The 21,187-nt window shown below is 38.2% G+C and overlaps 1 protein-coding gene across 7 annotated transcripts in view; it reads left to right on the top strand.

Annotated features, from left to right (window-relative positions):
- Nucleotides 1–21,187, top strand: part of LOC117402243 (SAM and SH3 domain-containing protein 1-like) — a 373,068-nt gene that overhangs the window by 331,296 nt on the left and 20,585 nt on the right. For 5 of the 7 annotated variants that reach the window (XM_059024109.1, XM_059024112.1, XM_059024115.1 and 2 more), the window contains exons 6-12: nt 3,547–3,633; nt 3,822–3,934; nt 4,651–4,752; nt 13,977–14,109; nt 14,452–15,305; nt 19,237–19,311; nt 19,429–19,560. In XM_059024109.1, the coding sequence (XP_058880092.1) occupies nt 3,547–3,633; nt 3,822–3,934; nt 4,651–4,752; nt 13,977–14,109; nt 14,452–15,305; nt 19,237–19,311; nt 19,429–19,560 (1,496 nt within the window). The remainder of the gene's footprint in view (nt 1–3,546; nt 3,634–3,821; nt 3,935–4,650; nt 4,753–13,976; nt 14,110–14,451; nt 15,306–19,236; nt 19,312–19,428; nt 19,561–21,187) is intronic. The other 2 variants (XM_059024113.1, XM_059024110.1) reach the window with 2 other exon arrangements.

The raw sequence follows: 21,187 nt of genomic DNA, 5'->3' as shown, positions 1-21,187 counted from the left end.
TACGAGAGAGAAGAGAGAAAAAAAACAATACTTTTACATCAAAGCGTCTAATTTATACACTTCCCGAAGCAGAGGATAACTCAGCAGGTGCTTCATGCTGTTCTAAGGCTTTTTGTACATTTGAAAATATTCTTTTCCCATCAGTAAATGTACTAGCAGAGAGATACAGATTCAAGCACTGTGCAGAAATGCAGGATGAACCGATAGACACTTTGTTGCAGCCTTACGAGACCTTGCGAGTACCGGCCAATTTGGAAATGTAATGGAGGAAATGATATGTGATCAACACGTGTAAAAGACTGCAATACCGAGGGTTCGAGCGCGCTTACTTCTGGAGTGATAAGAAAGTGGAGATTGCACGTCACGTTGAACAAGCTATGAGAGAGGCTAAAGCTATAACCAGTACAGTGTTGCTGCAACAGTAGGAGTGATTCAGTTGCGCAGAAACTGTCGGAGCTGTGATGGCTCTCATCCAGCTCACACTGCTAAAGCACAGAGTAAAGCGGCTCCCAGGGACAAAAAGATTTCTAATAATAATAATAATAATAATAATACAACCACCCCTTGTTATATCGCCCCTTGCTATACTGTGGATTCGGATATATCGCGGTCCTGGAGTTGGCTCCCCATTTTTACAGTCTAACTGCGCATGACTTAGTTGCACTATACATAGACAATTTCACTTAGAATTACTGTTTGGTTTATTTTGTACTGCACATCACAAACTAAAATATACAGAAAAATTAAAAACAAAGCATTAATATTGTACTGTTATCATATACACACGCATTGCACAATAACACAAAGCAAATTAAATATCTACTTGCTGAAGCGGTTTTTTAAGCAATGCACTAGCAAAAGTCACAGGGCAGTGACGCTGGCTCCCTAGCAACAAGCCTCCTGTGTTGGGAATAGATTCTTTCAATGCCGTGGTTTGGGCATTTGAGAAAGGAGAGGAAGATTCATTAAATGAAATGAATTGGAGACTTAAGTTGATGAGAAGTAATTACCCTGCACAGTACGAATTAAAACAATGTGCTGCTTTTTATACGAAAAATGAGAAAAAGCGTGTTGCATAGAGGATTTATATTGGACCCTGACGCCCGCGATAAAACGAGGGAGTGGTTGTACAGTATTTGTTATTAGCCTATTTGTTTTTCTAGGGGTCTCTCGCTATATCTCGGCCCTCGATATATCTCGGCCCTCGATTTTATACAGCGCCATTCATAGTGGACCACCATCACAAAGCGCTTTACAGAGGTACGCTGTGAACTGTGCATTATATACAGAGTCACTTACTATAGGACATTGATTTAACATCTCATCCGCAGGATAGAGCAAGCACAAGGAGGTTAAGTGACTTGCTCAGGTCAGGGTCACGCAGTGAGTCATTCGGTGGCAGGGTGGGATTTGAACCGGTGACCTTCTGGTTACAAGCCCTGGACTTTAACCACTGGACCACACTGCCTCCTTGTTTTAAACGCCACAACCTGCTCAGTCAGGCAGGGGACATTGTTGCATCCCGACCCATCGTGTCTTCGGCTCTGGCAACATTTGAGTCATCTCGGGGTTTATCTAACAGGGTCATTGACACCTTGCAAAATACAAGAGCAGCATCCACGTGTTCCCAGTATGGGTACAAGTGGGGCTTTTTTCAGACATGTCCTATTTGATGAGGGAAAATCCCCCTCTACACTAAAGGTCTATTTGGCAGCCATTTCAGCTTGTCATCAAAATTAATTCAGTCTCCCCAGGAGCTCATTTCCTGGCGGGGCAATTTTTAAAAGGAGCTCGATGGCTTTGGCTGCCTATGAAGGACATTGTACCTCGTTGTAGGCTTAACGTGGTGCTTGAAGCACTTATGAAGCCCCTATTTGAGCCCAAGCATTCAGCTGAGCTGAAGTACTTATTGTTGAAAGCAGCTTTCTTGCTTAGCGGGTGGGTGAGATTCCAGCAATTTCGATTGCGAAAGCCTGCTTAATTTTTGCAAAAGCCAGGATAAAGGTTACACTTCGTACCAATCCTGTTTTTTTTGCTGAAACCATCTCGGCATTCCACATCAACCAGACTGTGGAATTGGAGGCTTCCCACCCGCTTCCTGTCCAATCTAACAGGAGTGGCAGCTCCATACCCTTTGCCCGGTGTGAGCACTAACGTATTATGTGGACAGAACACAGAGTTGGGGACAATTTTTTGTCTGTTATGGGGCTAAGTCCCATGGTAAAGCCCTGTCTAAGCATAGGCTGTCTAAATGGATTACGGACTCAGTCAAGGCTGCCTATGAGTCAGCCAACTTGCCCTCTCCAGAAAAGCTCACTGCCCATTCCACCAGGGGCATGACAACTTCGTGGGCTTTATTCCAGGGTGCATCTGTCAGGGACATTTTGCGATGCAGCGGTGTGGGCCAGTCCCCATACTTTTACGCAGTTCTATCGGCTGAATATCATAGATCCACAAAACCCTGGATTTGGAAGAAGAGTGTTGAGGGTGGCTTCAGGGTCGACCCTTACAACATAACAGGTGAGATCTCCCTCAATTTTTTAGCCCTAGCTACTTGTACTGGGGTTCTTTATGGTAACAAGCAAGGTAGCCTTGGCTTAGCCTTGTGGCATTCCGGCTGGTCTGCAATACTGCCTTGCGACAGCTTTGGTATTTATACCCATTAGGTAATGATTACATTTCGTACTTGATAGGGAACGTAAGGTTATTATCATAATCCTGGTTCCCTGAAATAGAAATGTAACCATTAACCTTCAAGGTCGCTGCATCCATGATTGCAGCAGTCTTGAAGGAAAAATGATGACCGGATCTGTTTATGCAGTCCAGTTATACCCTTGGGGGCGGGTACGACTGCGTCACAGGCTCTGACGTGCAGCTTTGATATGTCTTATTCAGTTGATCAGGGTCTTTAGGATAAATACCCATGAGGTAATGGTTAAATTTCTATTTCAGGGAACCAGGGTTATGATAATAACCTAACTTTGGATAAAATGGCTGCCTTACAATGAGCTTATACTACTTCGAGTTACATGTTTTCTTTTAATAAAGTGTTTGGTTCATCGAATTACTTGCTGCTGTCTTTTATTATGGAAATACACAACAGTGCATTATCTTAATATTGGTCCACACTGCTATTCTATGATTTTCTACAATATGTGACTGTTTCCCTGCCACATTGTTTTAAGCTCTGATCATATCAATGACACAGATGACAATTTCTGTTCACAAAAACTCCCATTTTTAGTTATCAGAGTCCATTTTTATTAAAAAGCCTTTTCATTTCATATTAAATAACAAGTGCCTAGGAATACAGGATGAACTGATCATTCATTCTGATGTTTTTATTGTTTAATCAAATCTGTATGCAGTGAATTAAAGACGATCAAAGCAAGTGTATCAAAGCTGTAGTGAATGCCTATTATTTTAGTATATCAGCTACTTTAGGGTACATTCACGTACTGGAGGAAGCGTACTGGTAGTTGATCTAGAAATGCTTGCACAAGAGTTTTTGACTAACATGTTGTTTTTTTGTTTTGTTTGATAAAGGAAAGGGGGACTGCAAGAAGAAAAACAAGTCTTTCTGGCAGAATTTTCGCAAGTCACAGAAGGGAGTCATGCGGCAGACTTCAAAAGGTACAGCCATATGTGCTTGAAGCAGTACCTGGCATGGAAGTTTATTTCTGCAGCACAAGCCATTTGCTTTGTAAATGGTCTAGTTTATATGTACTTGTTTTATATGTACAGTTTTCTGATCGTTGTGTCTGGGCACTCTGTGTTTTCTATATAGCCCCTACCTTCTCTTTACTGTCGTTGATTTGCAGGAGAGGACATTGGGTATGTGGCCAGCGAGATCACAATGAGTGATGAAGAGCGGATCCAACTCATGATGATGGTGAAAGAAAAGATGATAACTGTGGAGGAGGCCCTGGCCAGGGTAGGAGTTATCCCTTTGCTTAATTGTATAATAGAAACAGAAACGGCTCCCCAGAGGTGGCCTGAACGTGGCCTAGTGGATCGGGCTTGGCACTGAGAAGCCCGGAAGTCCTGATTTCCAAATTCAGGCTCATCCACTGACTTTTATACCCTTTCCCCATTCTGATTTGTAACTACATTGTAGTTAAATTGTAAGCTGGGCTATAGTGAGAACAATCTTAACAACAGTGTGGAGTTATATAATAAAAAAAAAAATAGTTATATACAAATGGTTTAGATTTAAGAGAAAATGTGTTTGTTCTTTATTTGTAATGAGCAACAAAAAATGTTGTTCATGAAAGAATTTACTGACCACAGCAGTTTGCATGGGTTGGACATTTTGTTTATGGAAAGTCAGCATGGCAGATTTCAACAATTTCCTTGATGGATAGTTAGGGTGCCTTTTTAAAGACAAATGTGTACATTATTTTGGCATGGGATTTTTCTACAGATAAACCAACCAAAAGTAACTGTAATGACTTTAGCTTATTAAAATAAATATTAGTGTTGTTTTTGTTCAGTTGACTACATTTTGTGGTGATGGTGGTGGTGTTTGATAGATGTCGGTATGCTGCTGTCTTTACAGCATGAAGTGTGAACTCTCTGACCCCTTGAGCAGGCTCCCTTTATTGAAAAGAATTGAATTTGAGCAGACTTTTAAATTCTTCTTCTTCTTAGTTGAAGGAGTATGAGACCCAGAGCAGACAGTCCAGCAGTACTGACAATGCAGAATGGGTCGATGGATCCAATCCAAATGTAAATGAGTCCTCAAACTGCAATGTAAGTACCGCATTTTCTCGTCTGCATTTTCTAAATTGCACACTTTAAATAAATTTTAAAAAAAACCCTGCTTTGGTATTCTGTCATTTGGTTTGTGGGTTTTTTCAAGAGCAGACAGAACAAAAACAAGATAAAGACAGGAAACTTCTATACTTTATATAGCTATACATACATGTGTGTCTGTGTCTTTGTGTGTGACATTTTGTGCAGTGGTGTTTCTGTTAATGATGTGAACAAAATTATTGAGTCATCCATGGGTTTCTTAATGATTATATCTTTTCAGTTTAGCTTTTTATTTGGTTACCTTGCATTGACCACTTATCATGGGGGTCTACAGAACACTTTGTTCATTATGTGCTCAGAGTTTGCAGAAACAGACATGAGAATACAGTTATGGAATCATGAAGATTGTGTATCTTTTTGGATTTCCAAAATAAATTTATGAGCTCCATTGAGCATAACACATAGTTTGTAAGAAAGTGAACTGTAAACAGGTCTGCATAAATTGAAGTCCAATTTGTGTTATTGTTGGTTTGCTCACTTTTACATTGAAAGCTTGTGTGTTTTAGAGGGAACCAAGTAACATTTACTCACCCCTGCTGAAGCCAGGGGATTATTTTGCATGTTTTATTTACTGTCTGTGGTGTTAAAGCTACTTTTGGTTCTCTTTCAAATTTATTTTAAGATTTGACACATTTAGTTTTGTTTATACACTCCATAAGATCATACAATATACCATAGTATCAAAAATAAACTTTAATAGTCTTCGCCAATGATTTTGTGTTATGCATTTGTATTAATGCCAGTACAGTGTTGTGGGACCACAGACCTAGCTGATATACTTAGGGGGCTGAAATACAAAATGAAAGCAGAGTGAAACAGGGTTTTCAATTAGTTTTGAAGTATGTGGCACTTACAAGGTAGTAGGGGGCACCAATGTCATCGAGGCGCATTGGCACATTTTTGCATGGTTTAAGCATGTGTTAGACTAGTAGTGGTCTGCTTGTAGTTTCTGACAAAGTACTCCATAGTCACGCCTCAAAACAGAAAAGTTAATTTATGAGGTGCAGCAGTATCCATTATTATATGATTGCAAATTGAACGACTACAAAGACATCCAGAAGAAAGACAATGTCTGGGTGGCTTGCAGGTGGTGCATTTAGCAAGTTGCATAAAAATAGGTTTATTAATAAGCACAAATAAACCAGAGCATACATGCAGTATTTAAACGAAAAATGTGCACTTTTGCTGGCTTTTAAAAATGACACAAAAAAGGTCCCGCATTCACACAACTTGAACATGTGACCTAATTTTAAGCTATGGCTTTTTTTTTGGTTTGTTTGTTGGTTTTTATGATAAATAACGTTTTGTTCACTAAATTGTTCTGTGGCACAAATCCGTGACAAGAAGGTCTTTACGTAAGCATAAAGCAAAGTTTTGTGGAGATTCACCAAACAAACAAAAATGTTAGAGGTCTTACTATGCAATGCGTTTGTATTCTATGTGACACATCCCAACATTATCAAGCTCATACATAGTTTTGAAGATTATGAGCCATATTTGTAAAGCATTTTCTGTCAAGTTCACTGGACTGTTTTAAAAGGAAAAACTAAATAAAAGTAAATAATAATACAAGTGGTGACCTGCGCATAATAACACAGATTTTAATAATAACAATAATAATAATAATAATAATAATAATAATAATTTCAAAGGAATTTGTAAAGAAACACAATTGAGATTGCAGTAAGTTGTATATATAAATCTATAACAATAAAATAATTTTGTTGAAAATATCAGTTTAACTATACTACTATTGCCCAGCTGTCTTCTGAAAAAATACTACAATTACAGCTGTACAATTACTACTAATAATGTTAACAATAAAACTTGAATATATATATGGATGTTCATTAACTCGTCTATAGATTTTACAAGTCCAACCTTTATTTTACAATGGAGTTGCCTGAGGTCAGGGTGATAACCAAACAAGACCTGTTTTTTAATGGGACAGCCCATCTCTAGTATGTCCAAGAGGAATGCATGGGCGGGGTCATGTATTTATTTCCAGTCTTTTGGATCGTTTCCAGGTCGCGTCTGTTGTGGATTGACATTCAGCGACTTCGCTCGCATCGCTTGCGTCGCTCTGTCCAGTGTGGATGCAGCTTTAGGCTATTTGAATATGAATGGAATACAGATTTTGTATAGAGAGCAAGTAGCTGAAGTTGCTTCTGAACAAAATAAATCTATACTGTAGGTACAAAGGTATCTTGTCTTTCGTAATAATAAATCAAAAGCAATATTTATAACAATTTCTGAATTTAATGAAGACAATATGGACCCGGCCGACATAACAATATTGGACACCAATGTGGAATGTGCAAAGTTAAACAGATTACTGCATCAAGCCAGTATTACAAAGATGCAATAGAAAAATGTATTAAATAAATACACTTTGGTGACTGTGGTAAAATACTGGATTACGGTATTAATGAAAAGTACAGACATTTTTAACACAAACTGCAGTACGGACGTATCATATTCTGACATTGACTGAGTAGTTCATTAAAATGTTGTTATTTTTGGATATAAATAACTTCTATTTAATGAGAGCTCAACAATATACATTTTCTAAAATAATTTAAATAAGCACTGCATTTTTAAGATTTTTTTTGTTGTGTAATTATTGACACCCTATGACGTGCGAAACCTGCATTTTGATGATCTGTAGCCCCAACGTGCAAGAAGGAAACATAACACCAACCGCATATTTTAAAATAACACATTGAAATACCAGGTTTTTTTCATGATCTTTGCACTGTTGGTCAATATTTTTATATATACCAGTTTTTGTGTGCATACCGTACCAAGTGTTAAACAGTAACCTCAATAAAATAGCTTTTCATAATAGATAAACTTGAACAAATGTTACAGTGCCTATTGGTACCTAGTATTGGAGTCACACAGATTTATTTTAAAAGTTTGGCTCGTGTCTCTCCAAACTCTCTTCTTCATCCTCCTCCTCCTCCTCAGATCTGCTTCTCCCATTAGTCTTCTGCTGTCAGCTGACATGGGCTCAGTTGATATCCCAGCATGCCTTTCTTAAAGGAGTACAGCTTCTGTACATTACTGTGGCAATGCGCCCCGCCCCTGTGTGCATTTGTGTGTTATGTGTTATATGTTGTATGTTGCGTGCGTGTGTTAATGTTGGTGTATAGAGATTGGTACACGGGATATAAACGGGTCTGTGTTTCACGGGGATTTAAAAAGGTAGATTTGTATTTAGGCACGAGGAGAGCACAAATCACTTCACGTGCTGATTAAATGTAATATGTGAGCACGGGGTTGCACAGAATTAATTCACGTGCTGGGATTCAAGTGAATTATTAATTAGTAATTGAATCCCAGCACAACAGTATATATAGATGCACGTTTCTTTCAGTCGGGGTTGGGTGTTCGAGAGTGGAGAACGGGTGAGAGAGAGAAGGAGAAATAAGTTTAAAATATCAATTGCTATTACGTGCTGGTAGGACCAGCACGATACTTGTTTATTTAAAACTCACCGTGTTTGTTTGTGTGTCTGTTTACTGTATAGTCCGTTTTGTTTGTCTCTTTGTTTTGGCGTGAAGTGCCGTGTCCAGTGTTTTTGTCTGTTCACACCTTTTATTTTCTGTTCTGTTATTAAATGCTGAGCGAAAACATTCGCTCAGCTTCACCAAACCCCAAGTCTCTGTCTGTGTGTTTATTTCCTGCATCTGGTCTGACGCCACCCACTCCGGCCGTCTTTGTGACAATTACCCACCCAAAATGATTTTAATGTACTGTGCCACAACCTTCACAGGGGCCCTCATCCAAGCATAGGGTTTTTGCACCACTAGCTATTCATACCACTCAATGCATTAACTCACTCTATTGTGAACCAGAAGCAATTCAGAGCCCAAAACACTGCTCTGCTGTGGATGCAGCAAGTCTTTTTAGATGTCAGCTTTGCTGAAACATGATGAGGGGCTATGCTTTGGGTTGTGTGTCGCAGTGGCTGAACACAATTGTAAAAAAAAGAAAGAAAAACAAACATAAAAAAATCACAGGATGTCCACATCGTGGTTATTTAAACAGAATCAATTGATGCCAGACATTCCTGCTATCACTACTAGCCATTGATAAGAATATTTTACTATTTCAGGATTCAGTGTACTGTATCAAAGGTGATCCTTGAGCATTGTTTTCATGGCTTTACTATCATACAGGACAGATTGAAATGTAGTGAATATAGAAGAAGATGGGTGCTGAAAGAGTGAATGTAGTCACGGTCCTCGCTTCCTTTCTTGTGGTTGCCAGACACTCATCTTTCCATTTGTGATTTACAGTATAGCATGCTGTGGTAAGTGTTGGCTTTACTTCAATGCAATATGACTGGTACATATTTGAATAAATTATACTAAATAAATACAAAAATGATTATATCCCCCCCCCCCCCGAAAAAGTCGAGTTGGCAGCCCAAGCTGAACCCTGTTAACCCTGATATAGTCCATGTAGTTAAGGACCATAGTAGTTAAATCCTGTTTCTTCTACTGTGTTTTAATCATGTACACTAAAATCCTTTAGTATTCTCAAGATGCTGTTCAATCTGTTAAAATAGAATTAGATTCTACAGCTGTGATCACTAGTGTATTGACGCCATGCCCCCAATGACAGAATTGTGAAAGTTTTCTCCGTTCACGCTGCTTTATTGTATAATGTAGGGGTGGCATTCCACAGAAAGGGGGATAGTAGTTGCCCCTGGGTGTGTGTATCGGGAGGGGAGGAGGGACATGGAGATACGGTATATTATAAAAAGCAATAGGAATGTGTATCTGACAGATGTAGGTCTCAGAATTACCATGTAATAGCAACCATCTGAAACTCCTGAGTGAAAGTACTTAATAAAATAAATAACATGCAGATGTTTATTGAAAACCTGTGAAACCAACTTTGATTTTCTAAAACTGTGTGTTGGAGGAGGGGGGGGGGTGGGTAATGATTAAATTAGTGTTTTACCAAGAATCTATCAAATCAAATGCATCTTTTTTGGGGGGTCACTACTTCAGTTAACCTTAGAGATGGCCACACACTCAATAGGATTATCTACTGTAGCGTATGTTAAAAGCTGAGGTGCATTTATATTCTCTGTGGCTTCCAGGACCACAAGTTGCTTCCAGGACCTTTTCTTGAAGCTGATGAAGAAAAAGGGAAATTAGCAGAAGCTTTGAAGAATAGTGCAGACTTAACAAAACCCACAAGTTTTGAGAACACTTTCTGAAAGGCTGAAAATTTGAGTTTTTCAGCCCCAGGTTAATGTAGCTGTAAGAAACGGTTGTATTCTTTAAAATAGAAAGAAGTCATTTCTCTAAAAAGTCTACCTCCTCTTAACAGTTAAATTGTGTGTGTTTAAGCTTGTGACTGAGTCTGCAACTCCCTTAGTGTTCCAGGACCAGACCTCATCTTGGCTAGGAAAGGTTCTCTGCAGATTTTTTTTCTCTATTGCTAAAATTCCTCTGACAGTAATTGAGGATATAGAGGACAGCAAGAGGTCAGATAGCCTTTGCCAGTGAAAACCCGGATTGTTTGCGATGTACAGCACTCCTTTTCTCTGCTCTTGAATAGAACATTTGCAGCAAGCTGACAATCTGAGTCATTACAAGTTGTGCAGCAGGCCAGTCTGTTGTGATTTTTTTTTTTGTCCAGTTCAAGGATATAAATCTGTTTTGGTGCCAATGCACTACATGTACAAGTTACTGAGCAAGAGTTGTTTTCAGAAGGGTTAATTCAGGTCCTAACTCTAGATTATAGTTATTAGGAGTGAAATATGAGATAAGCTGTCTGGAAAATTATAAAAACTAAATCCTACTAAATGCAGAAACCGGTAAGTTTTAAGGACTGTCTTGTAACTGTTCTTTTTATACACTGAACAAAAAAACGTTTAATTAATGCCAACATTTGCAGTGGTTTATATATAAAACAAAAATGTATTAGAAAATATATAATAGTATTTCGTTTGAGGTAGTTTGTGCACAATGATTACAAATGTAGACATGGAAATCTGTTGTGAAATAAAAAAGTAACATTGTATTTTTGTTGTATGTATGTGTGTATTATAAGTGTATTGTTATGGGAATTTTAGTTTTAAAACATGAATCTAAAGAATGTTCTGTGCATTCAGTTTCCTGTTGTGTGCTAATGTATGAAAGAAACTGGATATCCCATTGGTACTGATTTGCTCAGTTTTAAAATCATTTTTTTCTTTTTAAGTGTTTCTTTATAGCAATGATCTAATAAACAATATCAACTCTTCAAATCGTTGTTTAAAACAGTCAGTGATACGAGCATTGCAGTTTAGTGTATCTGTGTTTTACTTTAAGATGTTAAAAACACAGTAGTTTGCAGTGTTAAAGTGTTACTGAACCAGCTGTATGGTTTAAAACACAACGCATGACTTTCCCTAGCTTTGTGTTTTGTTGAACGTATTCTTGCTATATCTATTGCGATTCTGACATTTTTATTAACATGTCCATACTCATAAATCAATTTTGACTAGTTCTTTTTTAGTCTCACAGGAGTTACGCATCGGCTCAGATATTTTTTTTTATATTTCTGTTCAGAGCAATGTTCTCTGGAAGACATACGGAACAGAACATCTTTTGTCAGTTTCTTAGTGGAGGCCATTTCCCCATTCAATGGCTAACACATATTTTATTAAATGGGACTGCTCTGAATGTTCTAGACAAAATGACACATTGCTCACAAGTTTACTCTTTGAGTGACTTTGAAAGATATAAATTAAAGGCTTTCTATGCACAAGAAAACAAAGCTCAAAGCTTTTTGGGACCCGTTAGTTAAATTCCATGGCACCTAAAGGATAATTCCAGTTCATGGTGTGGACTTTATGAAACTAATGGTGCGTCCCAACACCGGTTTTCTAGGAGAGTTACAGAAACATAGCATTAAAGAACATAGAGGGTGGGGTTGGACTGGCAAAAAGGCAGAATACCGCTTTACTTCTAGGATATTTCTAGAGGTGGGTCTGAAGTACACCGGTAAGGCAAGGTCTGTTAGGACCCTGCACTGCTGCCACCAGCAACTTTCATGAACTGGGGATGAAGATGACTTGATATGCAACAGAAATATTTCATGCATTCCACCATAAAAGGAAACCTATCCCATGGGCTTGCTCTTTGCTTTCTTCCAGCGAAACAAAAAGGCCCACTATCTCTTTAACTCCTCTTTAACACTGTGCACTGACTTAGTCAATGTGTTATGGCTCGAACAGCAGAGCCAGCTGTCTGCGATATGGTGCAATGTTTCTATGGAAACCAGAGGAAAAAAAACACTGAATCACAGAATTACTTCAGCCCTTGCCAAAATTATTAAAATTCGAGCCATATGGGTCACCAGCATGGCTCCATAGACAGAAATTAGCAAAAGTTTCATGTAGATTAGACCTCGAGTTGATGATACATTCAGTGATCTAGTTTTGTACAGTACTATCAGAGTCTGTGCCAGATCTAACAGAAAGTTGTATTGGGGGGGGTCAGCTTAATTTTGTGTCTCAAAACAATGTGGCTACTAGTGTCACATGTGATTTAGAATGCATGCTTTTCACAAGTAATAATGAAGTGACTATTAATAAATATATAATATAGAGTAATATCTTTATATTTATATAGCGCTTTTCATAATGGACCATAGTGGACCACTATATAATGTATTTGTTATTTTGTAATAGTAATAACAATACACGTTTTAACTTATTTAACTTACACTGTATATTTACAGCCATGTGATTTTAGGACTATACTATTATAAAAACATAAACTATTCAATGAAGTATATTCTATATTAAAGTGCAGTGGTTAGCTTGAGTGAGTTTATCATGAATCTTCTGAATGTGTTTAATAGTTATAAAAGTTTGTAAAAAGTCGATATAATAAACCTAAAGATTAATAATCTGCCTGCTTTGTTAAACAGATGCCACTGATGGTATATTACAGTTTAAAAGAAAATGAATTGTGAGGTGGGTGGGGTGGGATGGGACAGTGCTTGCTTTTTTCAACTTGTTTAATAAAAATGTAATTACAAAAAATAAAAGAAAATTGAATTATGGGCTCTGCATTTTTCTTCTATAGAGCGCTGGCTCAGAGGAAATGTGACAAAACTAGTGCAAAATACCGTACAAGATATTACAAGACTCATGCCAGAGAGCACTTTATATAAATGGCAGAAAATTGATATTGTGCCACACATGTGGTATTAGATTTGCTCACATTCTGTTAATTCTCTGTTTTTTGTGTTTGTGTTCTAGCCATTCAATGTAGACATCAATGACAATACAAACAGTGAGAAGATAAATATCAAGGCCATTCCATCACTGGAATGCTACACCTATTCACGTCTGTTACACCATATTATAGAGAAGAAATGAAAAGCCTATTTCCCATATTGCTTCTGTACAAGGACACTGATTCCTGTGCTGCAGATATTCACAATTCCAACTGCTTGATCATTATGCTTGTATTACAGTACTAAAATGAAAGGTTGTCTGGCTTTACTGTGACTACAACACACATCATTGCATCGTTTCAAGCAAATTAATAAAAATGTCAAGGGATTTACTGCAACTTTTCTACCAGGAATGCTTTTGCTGTCATAAATTAATGGTCCTGAATGCACAATACTATCATACTACTCAGAGCTGCCTTCGTATGGCTGGTCTTTGACTTTGTGAAAGCCACCTGAGTGTGACAGATACCCATACAAGGACCATTCAGAACCTTTTACTGTACTGTTTGTATTTCCCAACATATACATCCCCCTTGGCATAGTACCATACACTAAGATTGAACATAAAAATAGCACTATGCTGCGACAGGGTTTCTAAGCCTAACTAGAATAATCCTGACTAATTATATGCACTGCTTAAATATATAGATATACTATTATTCATTACTATTATGTGTCAGGCAGAGTGCAATTTGTAATTTTTCCCAAAGAATGTTTATGTTTATGCTCTGGAATAGGTTGTTCTTTGGCATAAAAAAAATCAACTCATGTTTTCATTGAAATGTATTGTATTGTTTTATTACATACATGTCTTCATGTTTTCGCCTTAGATGTTTGGTACTGTATTTCACTCTCTCATTTCTCCTTGGTTCCTTCATACTTATGCCTTGCCTCTGCTCGTCTTTCAGTCCCGAGAGCAGTCTGATGATGAAACAGAAGAGTCAGTGAAGTTTAAGCGGTTGCACAAGCTGGTGAATTCCACCCGCAGAGTGAGAAAGAAACTGATTAAAGTGGAAGAAATGAAAAAGCCCAGCACAGAAGGTATGGGGAACTGTACTAGAAAGGGAACAACTCACTTAGTTTCACACTGAACGAGCTGTTACTGTAAAAGCATGCTTTTTTTAATTAGGTAAACAATGGTTGTGTTCAATTCAAGCATTGAATAATTTTTACACATACAAACATAGTAAAGTTTGCCCTCCCTTAATAAATACATTCCGTTTGTATTATTTTTTTTGGGAGGTGGAATTTTGAAGGCAAATTAAGTGTTAATAAAATTATTCAACTCACATTTATGTCATCATATGAAATTAATAATCTGGAAATATACAGCGTGAGAGACACAAGACCATGGCTCAGTTTTGATGTGTTCTTTTTGTGCAGATCTGTGTTTTGAGGGCTCCCCCACGTGTGAGTCCAGCTCTGCGCTCTACACTGGGGTGCAGAAGAAACCCCATCTCCCACAGGAGGATTCCTTATCTCCCCTGCACCAGCTCTCCCTAGAGGAGGACTCATGCAGCCTGACTACCTCGCCATCCTCCAGCAGCCTGGACACCTGGTCGGGCCACAAGCTGGTCAAGACCTTTGGCAAGTCCAGCAGCAGTCATGCCCTTATCCGGCCGTCCAAGAAATCTGGAAGTGGCTCTTCCTTTTCCTCTGGAGTAGAGGGTTGTGGCGAGGAGGACCAGGTTCAGAAGGTGTCTCGCTCCATGACAGATGGCGAGATGAGGAAGGCCTTGAGCCCGATAAACCATGGGGTAAGTAGCAAGAGCATTTACGGCTTTTATGGCATGACCAGGCCCCGGCACCGCTTGCTGGTGTCCCTAGAGGAAATTCAGAACGTCAAGAAGCAGGTGCGTCTCAAGAAAATGGACACCTACTCCTATTCAAGGCACGTGCCTTTGCCCTCCCTAGCTCACAACGACCTCCAGCTCTTCCGGGAGAAAGCTAAGGGGAATGGCAGCGGAAGCATGGGCTGCGGCTTTCCTAACCGCAAGCTGAGGGGTCGGACAGCTGTTAGTGAGTTTAACATCACCTACGTGGTGGAAAGGAGCCTCTATGGACACTTGAACTGGTCCGAGCTGGTACGGCCGGTGGCGGACAGGACACTGAGCAAAGCTGACCGGCATGACCTCCGGCGCTGCCTGCTAGAGGAAGAGGGGGAGGCTGACAGGAAGTGGGCGGCAACCGTGGACCGTTGCACGAAAAGGGTGCTCTTGCGCATTCAGCAGAAGTCTGTGAGTCTGTGAGGGGGTCCCACCCATCCCCTCTAATTAGTGTGGCTTTTCATTTTCTTACAAGGTTGCAGAATAATTGTTTCTTTAGGTTCTGTGTTGGGTGCTCACACTTAAACAGTATTTATTTATTTATTTTCTTTGCTTTTACATTGTATTCAGGCCAAACTAGTTAGTTGTTTACTGAGAAGTGCCCTGACATACTGTATAGCAATGCACAAGTACAGGTTCTATGTCAGTGTAACTGATTTGACAGTTGTAAAAGTTGTTTTCATGATGTGAACCAATGTCTAACCAGAGCAGGACTGAGATAGCTTGAACTCAACATATCGAGCCCATGGGTGAAAGTTTTCCATCTGTAGATGGAATTCCGTCAAAATGGCCTCTCTCAGGTCCATTCCTATGATTTGTGTAGAAGTGCCAAAAAAAAAACAGATTTTGGGGGGTTGGGTATATATTTATCATGTAAAAAAAAAAAAAAAAAAATATATATATATATATATATATTATAGTATATTATACTTTTAGAGTTTTCTATTTATATTTTTTCTCGTTGCACTGTAACTTGATTGAGACCTTAGGCGCCTAACCCATAGGGCACAGGGGAGGCAAACTATATTTTGTCCCTCTACTTTTTTTTGCTCAGTGTATACACACTGTTATTCTGTGTTTTGCTATAATTTTGCCTTTAAACGGTTGTTACTGTTATTAAGCGCTAGTAATAATCTGAAGCAGTGGTATTTCAAAATAACTTGTTCTTTATTGAAATACATTTTCAGCTTTCATAGTGCAACTTGTTGTCTAGGTGATGACTCATTCCATCAAACCAAGTAGGAAATTGCTTGCATCGTTTAAGATGTTTTTCAAGTCAAGTAAGCTTATTTGTGTATCAAAGATGACAATAGTCGCAGTCCTTATTTCGCAGCCAGTGTCATCTTAATTTAAAGGCACGTACCTGAAGTCGTAAGGTAATTAAAGTATTATTGTTTATATTATTCTCCCCCGTCGTTCTGCGCACTGTCAGCCCTTGTTAAAGATATAAAATAATGTACCTGATCCGAAACAAGTGCAAAACTTACCCCAATATTTAAAGTAAAAAATGTAGATTTTAAAACTAGCAAGAAATGACTAGCAGCAGTTACATTGTTGTTTTAAGTTATTTTATTTTGGGCAAACTTTGCCCTGTAAATCAGTGGACCATATTTCGAAGCAAGCACAAAGGCAGAGACACTATTTCTTCAGGAATAAGACCATTTTAATGGTATAAAACAAGAAACAACTATTGACTGGTCTGTCCTGCAACTAAGTTTATACTGTTGAAATAGTGTTATTCAGCAGAATGAAGTCAATGTTTTATATAGTAATCAAGTGCTTCTGACATGGCAAGTAATTTCAGCTGTCTTAATTAGGGAATACTTACATCCAAAACAGCAGTGTACTTGATTTTCTTTGTTTGTTTAACACTTTCCTTTAATAAACTACAAGTGGGAATTCTTGGTGTAGCACTGTGCAGAGATGCCATTGGTACTGGTTGTGCCATTTGGTGTTACTTGCATGTATTTGGAATGAATGTGTGCTCAGTGAGTATATATTGAAGATTGTATGCTGAAACTTTGCCCAATTTTGTTGGCTTCACAGCAGCAAGGTTTGCTTGGTTTCTTAGAGCTTCTTAATTGTAAAATAAAAATAATAAATGTCCCTTTCTACACTCAGGTGTTAATCCTTTCATTTGCCCCCCATTTTTAACAAAGTTAGGCGCCTATGATTGAGACACAAAATTCTGACATTGATTAAAATACCGAATTGTACTGCTTTTAGAATGAAACACTCACCTATAGATACCAAAAACTGACTTTGCGTTACTGAATACGAAAGGTTACAGATCCAGAGCTTATCTATACTGAGTATAATTTAGATTTTTGTTATTATACAGTTAAATAAACTGTTAATGCAAAAGATTTTTTTTATTATTTATTTTTATTTTAAGCAGATATTGTATATTATATTTGCAGCTGAGGTTTTATAAAAGTAATACGTGAAATGGGCATACATGTAAAAGGGTTGATAAGTTTTCAAAAACAATGTTTGTTAACTAGCCTCGTGTGATTTTATCAAGTTGTAAGAAGTAATTTCTGAATTTCTTTTTCTACAAAGTTAAGTTCAAATTTTCTTCAGAAAGTGGTCCAAAAATGGCTCCGAATGCACCGGAGAGCATGTACAAGCTTTGGGGGGCATAGGCAGCCCCCAGACATCCTGGCCAAAATATTGGTTTTGACCCAGGAGTTTCAGTCAAAATAATCACTGGCCACTTAAACCCATGTGAGCCCCTTAGCCAGCTTGAATCCAGTCCCAGAGGTAAGCAAGGACACGGAACTTAAATTTCCAGTTGATGATTTCAACAACTTGGTGTGTGGTTGTTCAAGGAAGCCAATATAGCTCAAGCCCAAAATGCATTTTGTGACCAACGACCAAGTTATCTGGCCTCATTGTGCTCTCATCTGTAAACCTTGGTTGATGTTTTGGGTAAAGTTTTTCAGATAGCTGTTTATGCATAAAAACCATATTGCAGAAAATGCTAATTAGAGGTAGTTAGATCATGAAAAGTACTGTTATTGAAGCAGAAAATTAGAGCTATTGATGTTAGATAAGCTGCCCCAGGTGCTTCTGTAGATTTATGATTAATTTCTGTGCATGGAATCAGGCTGGGCTAATGAGGCAGTTGTTTACTTGTACATGCTTTTTTATATTTTGGTTTTTTATTTTGGTTTTTTACCCCGCTATCTTTTATCTCTGTTAAACTCCTGATGGAAATCAGTGTAGACCAAACAATAGAAACTCTTCTACTTTCACAATCACTGTTCATCATTTATACCAAGGTATTGAGAGTGGGCTTTTTATTCTGCAACTTTGAGGAAACTGAAATGCCCTTGTTGTATTCAGTAGAAGTGGTCACTTTTTTTTGCCAAGTCATTCATTTTTATAATTTTTTTGTTCTTGTTTTCTATTTTACCTACAAAAATTTGCATGAATTTACTGATGCAGATTTTTTTTTTTCTCAATATTTAAAATCTTATTTTCATAACACATGCATGACCATTCCATTGAATATCAAATGTTGTTCCATTTGCAGACTCAATGCTGTTTTGTCAGTGCTGTTGCAGTGTTTTTGTTTCACGGTACTAAATTCTATGGAAAACATTGTCATTGTGTACAATTCGAAAAGCAGCTTTTTTAAAAATGGAAGATTTAGTTAGCATTAAACTAAGTGTATATTGCTGCTGGCTCAGAGCTTCTCCAATTCCATCTTTACATTTTGGAATGTCAGATAGAGGCCTTAGAGTCAAGTGCTTATTTTTAGTTTCCCAGACGGCAAAACCAACTCAAATAGGATGACCTTTTATCTGCTGTCATTATTTTCAAGTCTGCTGTGTTATTCCGTGGACTGGAGAAAGTTTGGAGAAGACAGCAACAATTTAACCATCAACTCAGTACAAAGTCCTCCTACAAAGTAGAGACTTCCTAATGTATTCAAAGTTGTAAAAGCCATTATAAACTGTCATAGAATGTGATGTTTATAAAGATTTGTAGTTTGTCAAAATATATTTACTTGGTAACCACAGAGGCCACCAATTAGAGGAAATGGCTTTAAAAAAGATAACTATTGAGTTGTATAAGACCCTTCTCTTGTTTTACCATTTCTCACTATCGGTGTGCTGTGTACATTATTAATCTTGGGTATTTGTTTACTTGTAAAACTGAATTGGCGTGAAACCAATCAAAATGAAACATCACATAGAACTGACACAAAGTCACTTCCATTTTACATGGCATGAATCATGGTGCTATATCACACTTTATTTTCAAGGGTGTTAATTGTTAAATGTGTGGTGATCCATTGGTTTTGTTTTAACAAAACGGTTGCTCTCGTTTCCAGAGAACCTGTAGCTTTGGAGGGTTTGATTTGACAAATCGATCACTTCAAATCGTAAACAATGGCTCTGAACAAACAGTGAGTATGGTCATTATATTGGCAGGCTTGAGAGTTCTGTTTTTTTTTAAATGTATAGAAAACTGTAAGGCTTAATATTCAAGAAGTAACCTTGCTCTTTGATTCTGTGCAATACAGGAGGCAATATACAAGGAAGTAGTGAAGTCTCCCACCACATCCCGGTTATCTCTTGGTAAGAAAGTGAAGTCTGTGAAAGAGACGATGAGGAAACGAATGTCCAAGAAGTACGGCAGCCCCCTGTCTGAACAGGTTAGTCCTTCTCTTCATAAGCTTGCACAGAGTGTGGGATTGATTTCACCTGACCATCTAGCAATCCAGCAGCAATCACGTGCACAGTCACTGATCATCAGGACTAATCTTTGGAGTGGTAGAAAGCAGCTGTAATTGTAACTGAAAGCTCTTTAATTTGCATATGTTATAGCTCCCTGCTCATTGCTCTATTGTAGCACTTGGAATTTAGTTGTACCAGGCACTGGAATTCATGAACATGAGAAATGTAATGCTGTAGTAAGACCTCTGTGAAGGGTTTGGTGCCTCCATGAAGATGAAAAACATCCTGGTTCCAGTACAATAAAAAAAAAAAAAAATTGAAAAATTAAGAAACCAGGTAGTTCCAAATCCAATGGTATTGGAGGTTTTCAAACTGTGGGCCGCGCCCCCCTGGGGGGCCGCGACGAGGTTATTAGGGGGGTGCCCAGGGGTGTGCGCAGAATACAAATTTGACCGCTATTGGAGGGGGCACATTAAACTATATATATGTGTGTGTGTGTGCGAGTGTGCAGGCGGTGTGTTGATATGGTTATATAAATAAATAGCATTACACTTGCCATTTCAATGAAAGGCCATACGCTGTGGAGCTTTTTAACACTGAAACATCTTTCTGCAGTTGCAATTGTAACAGGTAGCATGGCCAAAAGCACCAGTAGGTACAGTACATCAGGATACAGTCCCAGGTCGTGTTCTTTACAGACCTTCATGAGCAAAGACATTGCATTGTCCGATTCCTGAGTGTTAAAAATAGGCTCAATGTGGTGTACAAATAAATCGTACTGCATTTCAGGAACTGCATTGAAATTCTTGATTCAGCTTCACAAGTACTTTCCCTTTAGTATATTAACAGTTTTCAGGTTTTCAGTTTTCAAGGACACGGCTTGGAGTATTTCTGTACTTTTCTCATTAAATTGTCTGTCGATCTCACTTATTTCTCTTGCAAAGGTTAATAAACGTAGGTTTCTGGCTGTCCCATAAAAATGTTCCAGTGTTTTTGTTGAGCACTTTTTCCTGAATGTTGGCATTTGCAGATTCAGTTCATTAGCACGATTTTCAACTTTCAAAAAGTACTCATAGAACTAACCTTTCATCCTTTCTCAGGCTGCGCAAAACTTTTAAACAGCTCTCTGAGACACTTACTGCACTGGCTAAATCAATGTTCTCCCTCTGCAAAAAAGTGCGAGCATAAAATAGTATAATTTAAAAAATGTGCTGTTTTTCCACTAATTGTACTACTGCAGCTGGACTCAAACATTAAGTGGACATGAATATGCACGTGTCCTTAACTGCACTTATGGGGGAACGTGTTGCGTTGTCCCAGCTGCACTGTATCCTGGTAGAACCTACAGCACGCTCAACGCTACAATATTGTAACGACCCAGCGATTTCCATCATTGCAGGACTTATTGACTGTCCCGTTTGTTTGTCCTTAGTTATTCATAACCATGGGGGGGTATGTTAAATGTTTTCATGAAAAACATTTATTCTAATATGAACTTTTTAATTTTCTGTTCAAAATTCTTCTGTAAATGCAGTGTTCCAGTAAATAAGTGTTTATACATTAATGGAACTTTAGTGCCATCTGCTGGTGGATGCATATCCTTAT

This window comes from Acipenser ruthenus, chromosome 5 (genome assembly GCF_902713425.1).
Source record: "Acipenser ruthenus chromosome 5, fAciRut3.2 maternal haplotype, whole genome shotgun sequence".
In the NCBI taxonomy this organism is placed as follows: Eukaryota; Metazoa; Chordata; class Actinopteri; order Acipenseriformes; family Acipenseridae; genus Acipenser; species Acipenser ruthenus.
Note: the sequence above shows the minus strand (reverse complement) of the source record. Positions and strands in the feature narration are given on the sequence as shown.